Source organism: Schistocerca gregaria, chromosome 1 (assembly GCF_023897955.1).
Source record: "Schistocerca gregaria isolate iqSchGreg1 chromosome 1, iqSchGreg1.2, whole genome shotgun sequence".
In the NCBI taxonomy this organism is placed as follows: domain Eukaryota; kingdom Metazoa; phylum Arthropoda; class Insecta; order Orthoptera; family Acrididae; genus Schistocerca; species Schistocerca gregaria.
The window spans coordinates 965,937,624-965,954,137 of record NC_064920.1 but is presented as its reverse complement, the minus strand read 5'-3'; the positions used below and the strand labels follow the sequence as shown (position 1 = coordinate 965,954,137).

Here is a 16,514-nt window from a genome sequence, read left to right as displayed (position 1 = left end):
ATTCTTATAAACTGGCTTATCAAGCAGGGTGAATAATATATTCATCGAAGCTTATTGATTGTTTATTTCCAAAAGTAGTTCAAACAAACTGAAAAATGCCCTAACAGATTAAAGATTTATCAAAAAATCTAATGGATGAAAGAATTTAATCCGGGAGAAACATGTGATGAATTAATATGATCAGATTTTACCACAGAAATAAATAAATTTAAAACAGGAGTAGCCTAAAGGAATCAAATCAAGAGAAGCTGAGGGAATTAATAAGGGATAGCCAGCAAAATAACTGACGACGTTACAATTATAGATCTATGAAATGCAAGTGGCAACACCAAGAACAACTACTCAGAAAAAGTAAGACATGGTAACATAAAATATAGATTCAAGAATAGTGAAAAATTTTGCTTCGAGTCCATTATTACATTGAAGTTCAACCTGAACGTTAAACACTGCCAAGAGAATAGAAGTTTTCGAAATATGGTACTAGAGAAGATCTCTTAAGATGGATGGATCGAATCAGCGAGAAAGGAAACTTATGATACGATTAAAAGAAGACATGAGTCGATATGGCACATATAGATGCATCGTGGAATATTTAGTTTGGTTGTGGTGGAAGCGTCGGCGTTAACAGTAGCATAAAGGACCAAGACTGGCATACACTAATCAGGGTCAAGTAGCTATAGGGTACATACATGAAAATTCTTGCACAGGTCAGCCTAGCGTGGAGAGGAGACCTGCAGCAAACCAGTCTCCGAAATGAAAAGCATAAAAAATGAAGGGTGCTCTAAAAAGTCAAGTCAAAGAACAATTTCAGAATTGCTATAATCATCTGAGATGCACGACCTGATCAGACGAATCTGAAAACTACTGATCGATCAGCCTGACATCAGACAGGTCACCAGAATAATATAATTATCCAGGGACAGAAAGAAAAGTTGAAGAGTTTCTGAGGAAAATCGGATTCAGGAAAGGTACGACAGGTGCAACTCTGACGTCGGAAAAAATAGGAAAAAAGAGATAGTCGAATACCAGAGAAAGCCTTAAAGAAGTAAAATGGGATGAGATGTTCAAAATCCTAAGACAAAGAGAGCATAAGGGCAATGTACAACTTCCAAAGATTGAGTAATGACTGAGGAAGAGAAAAAGAAATCGATTTAAGTTAGCAAGTGAGATTGACGACTGTTTGCAGGGGGATAGTCTGATGACGGTACTTAGTGCCGAAACCAGATGCAAATGTGCAAAATAAAAGTGTGACTGTAGATTAAAGCCAATAATTTTTACTAGTTGTGCTAGTCGCTGTTTCATCTGACAGTCCGCCTGACATACGGAATTAAGAATTGTCCAAGCGAGAATTGTACACTCCTGGAAATGGAAGAAAGAACACATTGACACCGGTGTGTCAGACCCACCATACTTGCTCCGGACACTGCGAGAGGGCTGTACAAGCAATGATCACACGCACGGCAAGGCGGACACACCAGGAACCGCGGTGTTGGCCGTCGAATGGCGTTAGCTGCGCAGCATTTGTGCACCGCCGCCGTCAGTGTCAGCCAGTTTGCCGTGGCATACGGAGCTCCATCGCAATCTTTAACACTGGTAGCATGCCGCGACAGCGTGGACGTGAACCGCATGTGCAGTTGACGGACTTTGAGCGAGGGCGTATAGTGGGCATGCCGGAGGCCGGGTGGACGTACCGCCGAATTGCTCAACACGTGGTGCGTGAGGTCTCCACAGTACATCGATGTTGTCGCCAGTTGTCGGCGGAAGGTGCACGTGCCCGTCGACCTGGGACCGGACCGCAGGGACGCACGGATGCACGCCAAGACCGTAGGATCCTACGCAGTGCCGTAGGGGACCGCACCGCCACTTCCCAGCAAATTAGGGACACTGTTGCTCCTGGGGTATCGTCGAGGACCATGAGAGTCGCTTCTGCCTTGGTGCCAATGATGGTCCTATGCGTGTTTGGCGCCGTGCAGGTGAGCGCCACAATCAGGACTGCATACGACCGAGGCACACAGGGCCAACACCCGGCATCATGGTGTGGGGAGCGATCTCCTACACTGGCCGTACACCTCTGGTGATCGTCGAGGGGACACTGAATAGTGCACGGTACATCCAAACCGTCATCGAACCCATCGTTCTACCATTCCTAGACCGACAAGGGAACTTGCTGTTCCAACAGGACAATGCACGTCCGCATGTATCCCGTGCCACCCAACGTGCTCTAAAAGGTGTAAGTCAACTACCCAGGCCAGCAAGATCTACGGATCTGTCCCCCATTGAGCATGTTTGGGACTGGATGAAGCGTCGTCTCACGCGGTCTGCACGTCCAGCATGAACGCTGGTCCAACTGAGGCGCCAGGTGGAAATGGCATGGCAAGCCGTTCCACAGGACTACATCCAGCATCTCTACGATCGTCTCCATGGGAGAATAGCAGCCTGCATTGCTGCGAAAGGTGGATATACACTGTACTAGTGCCGACATTGTGCATGCTCTGTTGCCTGTGTCTATGTGCCTGTGGTTCTGTCAGTGTGATCGTGTGATGTATCTGACCCCAGAAATGTGTCAATAAAGTTTCCCCTTCCTGGGACAATGAATTCACGGTGTTCTTATTTCAATTTCCAGGAGTGTAGTTTACTGTCAGTTCTGTTGCTTTTACTTCGAACAAGGAATGAATTAACTGAAGAGTTTTTCACAAGGTAATTAAAACTGTAGTGTGAAAATATACCAACACTTAGCTTCATTGACAAATAAATTTCTTCCAGCAAATGTGTGGGAGAAGTAGAAGACTTGTTGAATGATGTAAATATCACACTTACAACATAGGCTACGTTGACGATGATGATGAAAAAGAAAGAAGAATTGCGACTTGCTTAATATTAAAAGAGAGATGGGCACCACAATACAACATTTTCACACCAAACACAAGGTTGAAAACCGTTTGTGAAAAATGAAATCTATTATAAGTCGATTGGTGCAGGCGGAGGAATGTCTTTTCAGCAAAACATCTTCCATGGTATCTAATAGTGATCTAGAAATAAAACTATATTTGGACCGTTATGTGGAAAGATTAAGTTCGAAATTAGAAGATAATGCATTTGTAGAAAATATTCCATGAGAAACACTTTCTAGATCTAGAGGCAGGTTTCAGAAAAGCTCTCAAAGCATCTGGGAAGAAATGAGGCCAGCAGCAGAGGAAATATATTGTATGGCAGATTCATGTGTGTAGAACAGGCTGTGACGACTGTAAGGTTTCTCGAAGAGTAACGAAACAGAGTAATAGATGGAATGTAGCAACCGTCCAGCAGAAGAAAATAATAATCAAAGTTTTCTACGAAATTCCGCTAACAGGTATATCAGCTCTATCGTTCAAGAAGGTGGTCGAGGATACAACAACATTTAAGTCATGGCCTTGTAACATTAGCCAACTAGGCCTTGTTGTGCTGGCAATGTGAACAGCTGAAATCAAGGGTAAGCTAAATCCGTTATTTCTCTCGAGCTCAGGGAGATCCATTGTTTTGGTTAAAAGATGATCGAAACGTCTTGGTTAAAATCTTCCAGAGGTTCCAGAGATACAATAGCCCTCCATTCGGATCTCCGTCCAGGTATTAACCAGGAGGATGTCAGCATCAGGGAGAAAACTGGCATTCTACGGGTCGAAGTATGGAATGTCAGACCTCTCAATCATGTTGGTAAATGAGAGAATTTAAAAATGTAATTGGATAAGTTGAAGTTAGATCGTGATAATTAGTGAAGTGCGGTGGCAGGAAGAACACGACTTCTTGACAGGTCAGTATGCGGTTATAAATATAAAATCAAATACACACATCAAAAAAAGTTTTCCATCACCTCGGTTCCGAGAGTTCCGGAATCTGTACAGAAAGCTGGAATAGAGATCAACGAAAACATCATTTTCGCCCATTTTATTGCTCGCGAAAACCACACATCGCACGTTGTACCACCAGACAGCGAGCCCTTCAGAGATGGTGGTATACTTTGCTATACACACGGTGTACAGGATCGTCTTTTTCGAAAGCCATGTTGATTCCTACAGAGTAGATATCTAGTCTCCAAAAAAGTCTTTACACTCGAACATAATACGTGTTCCAAATTTCTACAACTGATCGACGTTAGAGATTCTGTGCCGTTTATTTCGAAATAAAGCGGTAATGCAGAAATCTCGATTGCTCACAACGTGCTGCACGGTATAAAACAGATCGTGTGCTCGGCTGTTGCAGTGTCGCCGACGCTGGAGGAGCAGTCGGCGCCGTCGGAGGTGGTGGTGCGCGAGTCGCAGGACGTGACGCTGTCGTGCCGCGCCAGGGGCCACCCCGAGCCAGCCGTCACCTGGCGCCGCGAGGACGGCGGCACCATCGCCTACGCCGGCCGCCACGGTGCGTGCGCCGCGCCGCGCCGCGCCCCCTGCTGCCTCACAGTACGGCCGAGGTCGTGCTCTGTATTACAGCAGCTCACCGCGGCTTTCATGGGACACCCATTTCGTTGATTACGTATTCAACGTTTTCATCCGACTTCGCAAAATATTCAGTCGTTTATGGTGCGAATGAGAGGCGTGTTTAGTGTTAAATATTCCGGCTATTGAACCTCCAGTGGTACAAGTCCCTCAGAATCCAAATACCAAAGACACCTACAGGTCTAAAATGTGATGAATATCACACCCTCAGTCTATTTTCGCACACGTCGAAAATATTGACAACAATAAGCAATAAAAGGGGAAACGTACTTATCTGGAAAGCTTCTATTCTCTTCTTGTCAAAACTAGTTATCGTCCAAGTTTCACTTCCATACAAGGCTACAGTCCATACAAATATTTTCAGAAACGACTTTCTGACACTTAAATCTATACTCGATGTTAACAAATTTCTCTTCTTCGGAAACGATTTCCTTGCCATTGCCAGTGTACATTTTATATCCTCTCTACTTCGACCATCATCAGTTATTTTACTCCCTAAATAGCAAAACTCCTTTACTACTTTAAGTGTCTCATTTCCTAATTCAATTCCCTCAGCATCACCCGATTTAATTTGACTGCATTCCATTATCCTCGTTTTGCTTTTGTTGATGTTCATGTTATATCCTCCTTTCAAGACACTGTCCATTCCGTTCAACTGCTCTTCCAAGTCCTTTGCTGTCTCTGGCAGAATTACAATGTCATCGGTGAACCTCAAAGTTTTTATTTCTTCTCCATGAATTTTAATACCTACTCCGAATTTTTCTTTTGTGTCCTGCTTGTTCAACATGCAGATTGAATAACATCGGGGAGAGGCTACAACCCTGTCTCACTCCCTTCCCAACCACTGCTTCCCTTTCATGGCCCTCGACTCTTATAACTGCCACCTGGTTTCTGTACAAATTGTAAATAGCCTTACGCTCCCTGTATTTTACCCCTGCCACCTTCAGAATTTGAAAGAGAGTATTCCAGTTAACATTGTCAAAAGCTTTCTCTAAGTCTACAAATGCTAGAAACGTAGGTTTGCCTCTTCTTAATCTTTCTTCTAAGGCAAGTCGTAAGTTTAGTATTGCCTCACGTGTTCCAACATTTCTACGGATTCCAAACTGATCTTCCCCGAGGTCCGCTTCTATCAGTTTTTCCATTCGTCTGTAAAGAATTCGCGTTAGTATTTTGCAGCTGTGACTTATTAAACTGATAGTTCGGTAATGTTCACATCTGTCAACACCTGCTTTCTTTGGGATTGGAATTATTATATTCTTCCTGAAGTCTGAGGGTATTTGGCCTGTCTCGTACATCTTACTCACCAGATGGTAGAGTTTTGTCATGACTGGATCTCCCAAGGCCGTCAGTAGATCTAATGGAATGTTGTCTACTCCCGGGGCCTTGTTTCGACTCAGGTCTTTCAGTGCCCGGTCAAACTCTTCACGCAGTATCTTATCTCCCATTTCGTCTTCATCTACATCCTCTTCCATTTCCATAATATTGTCCTCAAGTACATCGCCCATGTATAAACCCTCTATATACTCCTTCCATCTTTCCGCCTTCCGTTCTTTGCTTAAAACTGGGTTTCCATCTGAGCTCTTGATATTCATACTAGTGGTTCTCTTCTCTCCTAAAGTCTCTTTAATTTTCCTGTAGGCAATATCTATTTTACCTCGAGTGAGATAAGCCTCTACATCCTTATATTTGTCCTCCAGCCATCCCTGCTTAACCATTTTGCACTTCCTGTCGATCTCATTTTTGAGACGTTTGTATTCCTTTTTGCCTGCTTCGTTTACTGCGTTTTAATATTTTCTCCTTTCATCAATTAAATTCAATATTTCTTCTGTTACCCAAGAATTTTTATTAGTCCTCGTCTTTTTACCTACTTGATCCTCTGCTGCCTTCACTACTTCATCCCTCAAAGCTACCCATTCTTCTTCTACTGTATTTCTTTCCCCCATTCCTGTCAGTTGCTCCCTTATGCTCTCCCTGAAACTATGTACAACCTCTGTTTCTTTCAGTTTATCCAGGTCCCATCTCCTTAAATTCCCACCTTTATGCAGTTTCTTCAGTTTTAATGTACAGGTCATAACCAATAGATTGTGGTCAGAGTCCACATCTGCCCCTGGAAATGTCTTACAATTTAAAATCTGGTTCCTAAATCTCTGTCTTACCATTATGTAATCTATCTGATACTTTTTAGTACTTCCAGGATTCTTTCATGTATACAACCTTCTTTTATGATTCTTGAACCAAGTATTAGCTATGATTAAGTTATGCTCTGTGCAAAATTCTACCAGACGGCTTCCTCTTTCATTTCTTCCCCCCCAATCCATATTCACCTACTATGTTTCCTTCTCTCCCTTTTCCTACTGACGAATTCCAGTTACCCATGACTATTAAATTTTCGTCTCCCTTCACTACCTGAATAATTTCTTTTATCTCATAATACATTTCATCAATTTCTTCATCATCTGCAGAGCTAGTTGGCATTTAAACTTGTTCTACTGTAGTAGGTGTGGGCTTCGTATCTATCTTGGCCACAATAATGCGTTCACTATGCTGTTTGTAGTAGCTTACCCACATTCCTATTTTCCTATTCATTATTAAACCTACTCCTGCATTACCCCTATTTGATTTTGTGTTTATAACCCTGTAGCCACCTGACCAAAAGTCTTGTTCCTCCTGCCACCGAACTTCACTAATTCCCACTATATATAACTTTAACCTACCCATTTCCCTTTTTAAATTTTCTAACCTACCTGCCCGATTAAGCGATCTGTCATTCCACGCTCCGATCCGTAGAACGACAGTTTTTTTTCTCCTGATAACGACATCCTCTTGAGTAGTCCCCGCCCGGAGATCCGAGTGGGGACTATTTTACCTCCGGAATATTTTACCCAAGAGGATGCCATCATCATTTAATCATACAGTAAAGCTGCATGCTCTCTGGAAAAATTACGGCTGTAGTTTCCCCTTGCTATCAGCCGTTCGCAGTACCAGCACAGCAAGGCCGTTTTGGTTAATGTTGCAAGGCCAGATCAGTCAATCATCCAGACTGTTGCCCCTGCAACTACTGAAAAGGCTGCTGCCCCTCTTCAGGAACCACACGTTTGTCTGGCCTCTCAACAGATACCCCTCCGTTGTGGTTGCACCTACGGTACGGCCATCTGTATCGCTGAGGCACGCAAGCCTCCCCACCAACGGCCAGGTCCATGGTTCATGGGGGGCATGACCTGTATAGGACTGACAATACCGACGGCAGCTGAGTACTGCAGTTTCACCAGCGAGGGCGCTGTCGCTGAGCGGTGTGGCCCTTCTGTCTTCGCGACTGCAACGCATGCGCGGCAGTACCATCAGTTTGTAACTCTAGAAAAAGTCTTTATTAAGTGAACGGTACTTCTTTGATAAAGATTATGTCTCTTATTGATCTAGATTTCAGGGACACGTGAATTATATATGAACTACGTTTGCGAGCATGTATTTGGAATGTGTGAAAACTGAAGAGTCATCACGAACAGAAATGGTGAAATCCAAGAGAGGAGTGTGTCTGGGGTGTCAGTTGTCAGTAGTGTTGTTCATACTATATATTGAGAAAGACATTAAGGAATTTAAGAAATTTATCGAAGGACTAAAACTCAGGGGATTGGAGATAAAAACGGTAAGATTTTCTGATAACGTAGCTGTCATTCAGGAAAACGAAGGGGAACTGAAAAAAATACAAGAACTTACAAGATCATATACCACAAGGTATAGTGTGGAAATCAATCCACAGAAGACAGAAATTATCGTAAGCAACCGACACGACAGATGTACTACTCAGACCAAAAAATTTCTTTGACTACTTCGGCAGTAAAATAAACTCAAATACAACAACTTCAGCCGGTAAAGAGAAAAACTGCAAAGCCCTTGGTCTCATAAGAAAAAGTGGCATCGATACAAAGAATCACACCCAATTCCACGTGCAGTCCCAGATCATGGGCAGATTAGTAGACACCTCTGTCTGTTAGTGGCGATTCATTTTATTGGTGTTCTTGATGCAGTGCTCTTATTCGCATCTGCTTTCGAGAATCGAAAACCCACTAATATAATTCCAAAAAAAAAAAAATTATTTAAGTGGTGTGACCAACATACTCGTTCCGAAGTGGACGTTGGTTCTGGCTGAACTTGTTGATTTTGTCGACGGATTGGCTGTTCTGTGGTTACCAGAGTTAGAACGCACTGTCTCATCAAAAGTATCCTGATACCTCTATGTAACGTGGAACTGACCACATGGCCAGGCGGATCTCCGCAGGTATAAATGGAGGCAGCGATTATTCTTTTGCCAGTAGACAAGCGGTAATAGGAGGATAAGTCGCTCAGGAGAACTAACTGACTTCGAAAGTGGACCAGACATTGGATGTCCCATGAGTAACAAATCCGTCGGGACATGTCATACGTTGTGAAATTGTCAAGTCCACTGTTGGTGATGTAATCGTGACCTGGAGACAAGAAGGAACAATCACAGCTAAACCAAGACCATGTAGAGCTCACTTATTGACGGAAAGGAGCCGTCGAGAATTTAGGACGGTAGCTGTCGATAATAAGGTGAAATAATCAGTAGGAACCACTCTTGAGTTCCAGCTTGGGGTGGAGTAAAGAGCGACGCCCGTTGACATTGTCCGAGTGATATTGAACGTTGAATCACGCTGTACTTCATGGCAATCCGATACGTATGTTTGTCCAATGCCTAGAGAACATAATCTATTATAATGCGTACTGCAAACCGTACGGAGAAGATAGTGCTGTGGTCCGGGAGTTTGTGAGAAGATCGTGTTATGCATGGTGTAAGAAGGAGAAAAGTCTACCAGACTGCAGGAATTTGGCAGGATCGTGGTCTGTCGAGACCGTTGTTCTCCAAGTTGGTAGCTCGCGTTGGCGGGATCCCACACTGTCGTGCGAATATGGAATCGTATTAAGGAATGCCATAACGCGCTCTACAGGACTAGCACTTGAGAGGACAGACATACAAGGTAGGGGACAGCTCTGTCATTCATGGTAAAATCTTCTTAGTAATTAAGTCTCGCTGTATTTCTCTTCAAACTTTCTCAGTGCTCGATGTTTCGATTCCTCTGCTGGAATCTTCTTCAGGATTTCACTCGTGTCACTGGACGACACAATGACATCCTCTTGTAACTTCAGTCTCTTTTCAGTTCGAATACGGGATCGTTTTTCGTGGTTGTAACTTTAAGATAACACTAATTGTGAAAGGATATAAACATATTTTATAGGGAACGAAGCACCAGGAACGAAGCAGCAGCCTCGAGCTGTCAAGAAGTGCAGTGCAATGTTCCTTCGAACACGCAGTACCACGGCGACTATAGCAGTGAAAAAACACAGAAAATGTATTCGTAGTTGCGATATGAATCACATTCGGCTGCGTATAGGAATGACGACAACAAAAATTTGTGCTGGACCGGGACTCGAACCCGGATTTCCTGTTTCACGCAAGTGGTCGCCTTACCTGCTTCGGCCATCCATACGTCGTAGTCTGTCTGTCACACTCTGCAATCGTACGTTACTTATACTCGCTACAAGGAAGGACATACACTACTGGCCATTAAAATTGCTACACCACGAAGATGACTTGTTACAGACGCGAAATTTAACCGATAGGAAGAAGATGCTGTGATATGCAAATGATTAGCTTTTCAGAGCATTCACACAAGGTTGGCGCCGGTGGCGACACCTACAACGTGCTCACATGAGGAACGTTTCCAACCGAATTCTCATACACAAAGAGCAGTTAACCGGCGTTGCCTGGTGAAACGTTGTTATGATGCCTCTTGTAAAGAAGATAAATGCGTACCAGCACATTTCCGACATTGATAAAGGTGGAATTGTAGCCTATCGCAATTGGGGTGTATCGTATCGCCACACTGCTGCTCGCATTGGTCGAGATCCAATGACTGTAGCAGAATATGGAATCGGTGGATTCATGAGAGTAATACGGAACGCCGTGCTGGATCCCAACGGCCTCGTATCACTAGCAGTCGAGATGACAGGCATCTTATCCGCATGGCTGTAACGGATCGTGCAGCCACGTCTCGATCCCTGAGTCAACATATGGGGACGTTTGCAAGACAACAACCATCTGCACGAACAGTTCGACGACGTTTGCAGCAGCATGGACTATCAGCTCGGAGATCATGGCTGCAGTTACCCTTGACGCTGCATCACAGACAGGAGCGCCTGTGATGGTGTACTCAACTACGCACCTGGGTGCGCGAATTGCAAAACGTCATTTTTTCGGATTGATCTAGGTTCTGCTTACAGCATCATGATGGTTGCATCCGTGTTTGGCGACATTACGGTGAACGCACATTGGAAGAGTGTATTCGCCATCCCCATACTGGCGTATCACCCGGCGTGATGGTATGGGGTGCCATTGGTAACACGTCTCGGTCACCTTTTGTTCGCACTGTCGGCACTATGAACAGTGGACGTTATACTTCAGATGTTTTACGACCCGTGGCTCTACCCTTCATTCGATCCCTGCGAAACCCTACATTTTAGCAGGATAATGCACGACCGCATGTTGCAGGTCCTGCACGGGCGTAACTGGATACAGAAAATGTTCGTTTGCTGCCCTGGCAAGCACATTCTCCAGATCTCTCACCAACTGAAAACGTCTGGTCAATGTCGGCCCAGGAACTGGCTCGTCTCAATACGCCTGTCTGTACTCTTTATAAACTGTGGTATCGTGTTGAAGCTGCATGGACAGCTGTACCTGTACACGCCATCCAAGTTGTGTTTGACTCAATGCCCAGGCGTATCAAGGCCGTTATTACGGCCAGAGGTGGTTGTTCTGGGTACTGATTTCTCAGGATCCATTCACCTAAAATTGCGTGAAAATGTAATCACGTGTCAGTTCTAGTATACTGTATTTGTCCAATGAATACCCGTTTATCATCTGCATTTCTTCTTGGTGTAGCAATTTTAATGGCCAGTAGTGTATTTATTTAGAGTCGAGAGCGTTATGTTGGCCAATAAATAGTAAATAACAGAGCCGCTATATGTCAAAAAGTTAAATACAGCGTTCCTGCGGACATGCTTGAGTTGCTTCACTGAAACTATTCACAGCATGGTTCAAGCCGTCATGAAGGTGGAAGATGAACGAACCCCGTATTAATGTCCGCCTATAGGTGCCCGTAATCTTTTGGTCACGTAGTGTACTTTTATCAGTACTGTGAGTGCATGTTGCTTTGTGTGACACCACGGTAGCCGCCTGAGATGTGGCCCCTGCTGTGCCGCAGTGCCGGAGGTGCCCAGCGAGGAGCTGCGGCTTGTGTCGGTGAGCCGCCTGCACACCGGCGCCTACCTCTGCATCGCCAGCAACGGCGTGCCGCCCAGCGCCAGCCGCAGGATCGTGCTGCGCGTCCAGTGTGAGTACCCTTTTAAATCAGAAACCAAGCATTCTTCACTCCTGCGAGGATACACAGTAGGTGTGCTCTGGCAGGTGACATCACGGCTGACGCTCTAGCCTCACCGTAACGCACACAAGGTAACAGGCTCACCGCGCACACTTCTACCCTCTCTGAGAATGCCCTGGGTATTTTTCATGTTACTGTGTATTACCATTATTAACTTATTAGTTAAGTAAAAACTGCTACCACCATTTAAAAACAGCCTTTCCAGTATCTTCAGATAACCTGTTAGTACACCGCTCTTTCATAACCACTTTCTGTTAATAGTAAGAAAGAGAGCTCTGGACCACTTTCCGAAAATGTTATGCAATGGTAACTTAAAACAATATGACCACTTACTTAATAGCTCGTTTGTCCGTCTTTGGAACGAAATACATCACTGATTCTGCGTATCAGGGATCCGACAGATTGTTGGTGGGTTTATAGAGGTATGTGACAATAGATGTAACTCGCGTTAATAACAGGCCGCTGATCTGCGCTGGAGGTGATGGCGCCCGATAGCGACCGAAGTGGGTTCCATAAGATTCACATCTGGCGAATTTGGTCGCCGAGACATCAATGTGAGTTCACTATAATGCTCCTGAGACCACTGTAGCACGGTTCTGGCTCTGAGACACGGACAAGTACACTGCTGAAAGATGACATCGCCATCGGGGAAGACATCAGGCATTATAGGATGCACGTCTTCGCAGCTGCCAGCGTGTCTTCGATTACTGCCACAGGTCCCATTCAAGGGCAGGAGAATGTCTCCCATACCATAATAATGCTCCCATCAGCCTGCGTCCGTGGCACGCCGCCCGTTTCGAGGCGCCGTTCATCTCGATGAAGGCATCTGTGGAGACGACCGTCGACGTAGTGTAGCAAAAATATGGATTGGAGCTCGAATCCCTATGGTCCTGTACCCACTGAAATTGTAATGGAGGATGTCGTTTGACCAACATGTGAACGCGTAGGGGTAGTCTGCCGCGGAGCTCCACGTTCAACAATGTGCGATCAATAATGTGCTTCGCCACACTTGTCCGTGCACTAGTATTCTGCTCTTTCAGTAGAGATGCCACAGATCACCATCTGTCCTACTTTACAGAGCAGATAAGCCTCTGAACTCCGTGTCCTGTGAAGAATCATTGACTTCCAACCATTTAGCACCCAGTGGTAGTTTCACTGTCTTTCTACCTCTTTCCGTAGATTCTCACTAGAGTAGCACGTGAACATTCGACAAGCTTCGCTGTTTTCGAGAGCTCGCCCATAAATTCTGCATAATAATAATAATAATAATAATAATAATAATAATCTGCCGCTTCGGTCGCAGGTTCGAATCCTGCCTCGAGCATGGATATGTGTGATGTCCTTAGGTTAGTTAGGTTTAAGTAGTTCTAAGTTCTAGGGGACTGATGACCTCAGAAGTTAACTCCCATAGTACTCAGAGCCATTTGAACCAATAATAATCTGCCCTTTGTCAAAGTCGCTTATCTCATTGGATTCCCCGATTTGCAGCCCATATCTTCGCGACGGGATCCCCCGTCATATCTTCTCCGCTTACATACCTTTCCTACAGTGTCAAGTGTGTTGAACGCCCCCAGGCGGCAGACAACTTCGCGGTGGGCAGTGGTCATAATGTTTTAGCTTATCAATGTACGTTAAATAACTCAGCTTTACACAGAGAGAGATGAGCCTATGAATCTGCGTTCTTTTGCGTAAATCCTTGTATCTATTTTCCCACAATTTCCAATTGTTGGCAGAAATGCACAGTGTCGTTTTACAGCACAGTCTGTGTTCTTCATTACTTGGTAATACAGTATAAGTACCTGTGAAAGTGCTTCTACGTCTTTACGGAACTTTGTTTTTGCTCGTGTATTTTTCTCTGATTTTTAGGTTCATAATTTCTTTATAAATAACCTCTCTAGGATGGAAAATACAAGGTTGGAACAGCATCAGCTTCTGCTTTTGTTTTGGAGAAAGACTTAACGGTTAATTTTTCTAATCTCTTTCGTAATCCACATGATAAAAATGTACTAAGCACGTTTAGTCACTAGCAACCGTAACCACATCGGCCCGTCGAAATGGATTTGTCTGTTTCATTTTTGTCTCATTGTTCTTAGGAATTAAATGAAACTTAACTCTTAAATCTTTTTGTTATCTGCAGTGGTTAGTAAAACTCACTGTCGCGCAGAAAACCATTAACTTCCACTTTAAAAAATTCAAAACCCCTCAATCAGCCGATGCCTGTAGCGTACTTCTGCACTTAATCATCGGTCACGGATGATGCTGGTTTATCTAGAGTATTTTCAACTCTAGATAACTGCAGGGAAATGCAGTAGCACGTGTGGAGGTTCGACACTTGTTGCAGCATTGGCAGTTATCCCTCAGCATCAAGAATGTAACGTACTGAGAATACATACACAGAGAGACCTATTATTGTATGATTAAATGATTGCGGAACAATCAATGGAGCCTCTCACATCCATTAAAGAATGTTTTAGTATTTTAAAACGGCAATGACAACACCGTAGGTTACGATAGTGCCTTGTGCCCGGTGTCGGCTACGATGTAAGTGCCGTAGTTTGCTGTGGTCCACTCATTTCGTGGTCCCTACTGTGCATTTTAATAACTCTACATTCTTTGCCAAAAATCGCATTAGTCTACCTCGAAATATTCGTATTTAAATTACGCTATTTTACATACATTCCAGTCAGTTTTTCCACACTCACTGATGGGGGAACCGGGCGTGTTGTAGGGTGGCCAGTTGGGGAGTGGTAACGGAGCGAGGAGGCCGGCGTGAGAGGCCCAACCGGCGACTAACGCGAGCACAAGCGCTACCGTCCTGGGCGCGGAGTCCGGCGAGGCTGATTTCCAGTGCCGCCCTCGTGAGTAGTCTGGCCAGCCAGCTCTGCGACATGGCACACCGATGAGAGAGTTAAAGCCAGTTTCTCTGTGCTAAATTCTATGCCCTCTTTGCAACAGGCAAGCTTCAGCTTCGATTGATTAACTTCTGTTAAGTTTTGGATAATCAGGCCAGAACTTTTATTTTCTCATTGACACCTATAGGCTTGTTACGATTGTCACCAGGATATCCTAAACTGTGCGAGCTGATGCTGTTTCCTGAGACAGAGTGATAACGTGCTTCTTCTATGCTGTGGCTGGACACGCTCCCTTACCCCCCCCCCCCCCCCAACACACACACACAGAGCTGACTGGCCAGGCCACGCACGAAGGCGGCATTCGAAGTCGGCCCGCAAATAAGCCTAAGAACCACCAGCCGGACATGATGCCCACGACGGTTGCGCAAGTGCTCGCGTTAGTCGCTCTGTTACCACTCCCCAAGTCGCCACGCCACAACACGCCCTGTCCCCCATTAACAGCCTCGAGCAAAGATCTTCGTGGACGAAAACCATAAGGACATCACTCAACAGATCGAGCTACTGGCACCTGGAATTAGAAAGGCGACATCAGCAACCCCGCCATGGCTCGTTGATATTGGCAAAGCAAAAAGACTTTTTTTGGAAACGTACAGCAGCTTCTTGAGATAACGAAAATCGCTGTTCACACCACAACAGAAAGACGTTTGTTAAGTGCTATACGGGGCGAATACGACCAGAGATACAGTGACTTGATGAGTTTTTTTTGTCAAATAAATAATTGTTTCACTTGTCGAGTGAAACCAGATGTGGTTAAGATGTCGCTTGTTCTTCCTCATTTCATCGATGATTTGCGGCAAGCAGATAGCAGTATTCCTTTGGTCATTGTCTGTTTTGATCCTCCAAAACAATGGTGACATGAAGTCCAGTATAGCGAAAGATACAAATGATGACTGGTCTTTTTCTGTTGGTTGCGGTTCATCCTGGAACACCGAAACAATTGATCATTCCTTAGTAGCTTGCACGAATGTACCAGCGACTCCTGTTAAAATTTATACGGATTTGCGTTTCCTCACTCTATTTTTTTCAGCATTTCCTTACGCCAGGCGACACGAGCCAGTTTTGAGCTTTGTTCAAATTACGCGGAACTCATCGGAAAGAAATCTTTTTCGCAACTGAATGTTCACGCAAAACTGACTAGACCTACCAGAGTCTTCGCAATAGCTAAGGATGTCGGTATCTATCGGTAAGCCACATCCCAGTCCCTTTCAGTGGCGCTGAGCACAGCGTCGTTATTTTTCGTCAAATGTTTGAGCGGGACGAAAGCGAGATTCCCCCTGAAATTACAGAATGAATTAAGAAAAAGAAAAAGGTATGTACTGAAAGAAATCAGGGTAATTCAGAGTAACTTAATAACTGCCCTGAGGGAAAACATCTGTTCGAACTTCACAAGTAAACGAAGACTGCTAAACGCACAAACCGGATATCAGACTAATCAGGGTGAGGTCAGGCTTTACACAGAAACATTTAAGTGTTTGAATGTAACAAAACTAATTAAGAAAAACTCAGCTAGTGGTTTGGTTCGCCTCCGTAGCTGAGTGATCATAGCGAATAACTCTCGCGTGGGGGACCCGAATTCTGTTATCGGTAAAGCCAGGATTTTTCCTTAGTGTGAGAGTGGAATGGGGTACACTCCGACTCGTGATGCCAAGTGAGGACCAATTTGATTGAGAAGTAGCGGC

At 44.6% G+C, this 16,514-nt stretch overlaps 1 protein-coding gene across 1 annotated transcript in view; it reads left to right on the top strand.

The window, feature by feature from the left end:
* The window catches only part of LOC126310439 (lachesin-like), a 1,054,486-nt gene that overhangs the window by 978,980 nt on the left and 58,992 nt on the right, over positions 1-16,514 (top strand). The window contains exons 6-7 of the mRNA XM_049992112.1: positions 4,237-4,392; positions 11,747-11,875. Coding sequence (XP_049848069.1) covers positions 4,237-4,392; positions 11,747-11,875 — 285 coding nt within the window. The remainder of the gene's footprint in view (positions 1-4,236; positions 4,393-11,746; positions 11,876-16,514) is intronic.